Below are 1966 nucleotides of genomic sequence, written 5' to 3'. Positions count from 1 at the left end.
TCACATTGTTCCATCCTGTTTCTTTTGAAATAGAACAGGAGCATCATATGAAGCCTTAGACGGCTGAATCAATCCAGCATCTAGCAATTCATTCAATTGTTTGCGTAATTCAACCAATTCCTTAGGAGCCATACGATAAGGAGCCTGTGAAGGAGCAACCATACCAGGCAGCAACTCAATCTTATGATCAATATCCCTCCTTGGTGGTAATTTCTTTAGTAATTCCGGCGGCATAACATCAGCATACTGTTTAAGTAATTCAGCAACACGATCAGGCACTTCCATTTTCACATCAGGTTTCACTTCGACCAAGGCAGCAAGTATAGTGTCTTCACCCTTCTTTAGCCCTTTGTCGATTGACATAGCAGACAACAACATTCCCTTGTCTTTTTTCTTTGAAACTTTATTAATGTCTCCAAACGGATGAACACCTTTGAGAAAGCCAGCATTGCTTCCATTCAGGACCATCACTCCATCTAAGTGAGGAAACGGAACAAACTGGAATTTTCTTAGGAAATCAATCCAAAGTATGATTTCAAAGTCACCAAGAGGCATCACCATCAAGTTATGTTTTCCCACCGAACTTCCAGTCGACATAGACACACCATAAGTCATGCCCACAATGGCTTGTGCCTTAGCATTGACTGTTTTGATGTAGGAAGGGCTTTTAGACAACTTCAGCCCCAATTTTGTAGCAATCTTCACATCTACAAACGTGTGTGTGGCCCCTGTATCAACCATTGTCATCACACATTGTTCTTTCGCTTTCATTTCTATATGAATGAAGGAAGCATGAGGATTCAAAGTACTAGAGATTTCTCCAACATTATTGATCCCCATAATGTGATTGAAGGGCAATCCCAATAGGTTTGCCATTGCAGCCACGATTTCTTCATCCTTCCTTTGATTCACGTTACCAGAAAGCAAAGCATTCACTTTTTCCCGGTTTGGACAAGATTTGGCCAAATGAGGACCACCACAAGTCCAACAGCCCTTCGAATTTCCATCTTTGTTCTTTGGCCTGTCTTTCCCATCCTTCATTTGTGCCTTTCCTTTATCATTTGTATTGTCTTTACGACTATGCTTTCTCCATTCCCCTTTCTTCTCATTCTTTTTCTTAGTTTTTGAAGTGGAGGGGACATCTATCGAAGGACGAGTCGTCCGGAAATCCACTAACGAATCGACAGCAGCAATAGTTCCGGGCAGATCTTTAACATTCTACCTTCATAGTTCGTTCTGAGCCCAGCCTTGCATGCCCCAAAATGAAGTTGTGAAGTTTATCCTCATTAGACATATTTTGTATGTCTAACATCACAGAGGTAAATTCCTTTATGTATTCCCTCACTGAACGCGTCTGCCTCAGCCTTTTCAATTTATCCCTTGCAAGCCAAGATGCATTGCTAGGAAAAAATTTATCACGCATTTCTTTGATTAGCTTATCCCATGTATCAATTCTAGGACGACCAGCAATTACATCGTCTGCATTACGAGTCCTCCAGCAAAGTTTTGCATCACCTGACAAATACATTGTGGTAATGTTCAACTTATCAGCATCCGGCACCCTTGCAGCGGTAAAATACTGCTCCATGTCCCAGATGAAATTTTCTAGTTCTTTAGCACTCCTTGCGCCACTAAAGGCCTTAGGTTATGGAATCTGTACCTTAGACGATTCAACACGAGTTGAACTCAACATAGCCACAGCCCGACACAAAACAACGAGCTCTGCACGAAGGTTCTCATTTTCCTTCTGCAGTCCCTCCAGTTTTTGCGTAGTTGTGGTACGAAAGTCCAACATTTCAGTGATGTGGTTATCAACATTCTGTGGATATCCACCAATTTCTCCCTGAACTTTCTCAGCGTCAACTCTCAACTCAATGATTTGTGTGAATAAATCCACAAACGTAGGGTCTCCCAAAATGTCTTCAGTAAACCCGACGAAGGATTCAATTTTCGTGCCAACTCCCAT

At 41.9% G+C, this 1966-nt stretch overlaps 1 protein-coding gene across 1 annotated transcript; it reads right to left on the bottom strand.

The window, feature by feature from the left end:
- Nucleotides 1-1966, bottom strand: LOC138340411 (uncharacterized). Its single transcript, XM_069292134.1, has 3 exons — nucleotides 1661-1966; nucleotides 1316-1579; nucleotides 1-1218 (listed from the first exon to the last, which is right to left on the bottom strand). Exons 1-3 carry the CDS (start codon nucleotides 1964-1966, stop codon nucleotides 1-3), a joined length of 1788 nt encoding a protein of 595 aa, XP_069148235.1.

Source organism: Solanum lycopersicum, chromosome 12, assembly GCF_036512215.1.
Source record: "Solanum lycopersicum chromosome 12, SLM_r2.1".
Taxonomy (NCBI): domain Eukaryota; kingdom Viridiplantae; phylum Streptophyta; class Magnoliopsida; order Solanales; family Solanaceae; genus Solanum; species Solanum lycopersicum.
This window is presented reverse-complemented; position numbering and strand designations above follow the sequence as displayed.

Coding starts and splice junctions, on each gene's coding strand:
- LOC138340411 (XM_069292134.1), bottom strand. CDS start 1,966: ATGGGAGTTGGCACGAAAATTGAATCCTTCGTCGGGTTTACTGAAGAC. Junction 1,580..1,660: donor CTCGTGTTGAATCGTCTAAG/GTACAGATTCCA, acceptor GACATGGAGCAG/TATTTTACCGCTGCAAGGGT. Junction 1,219..1,315: donor ACATAAAGGAATTTACCTCT/GTGATGTTAGAC, acceptor CTATGAAGGTAG/AATGTTAAAGATCTGCCCGG.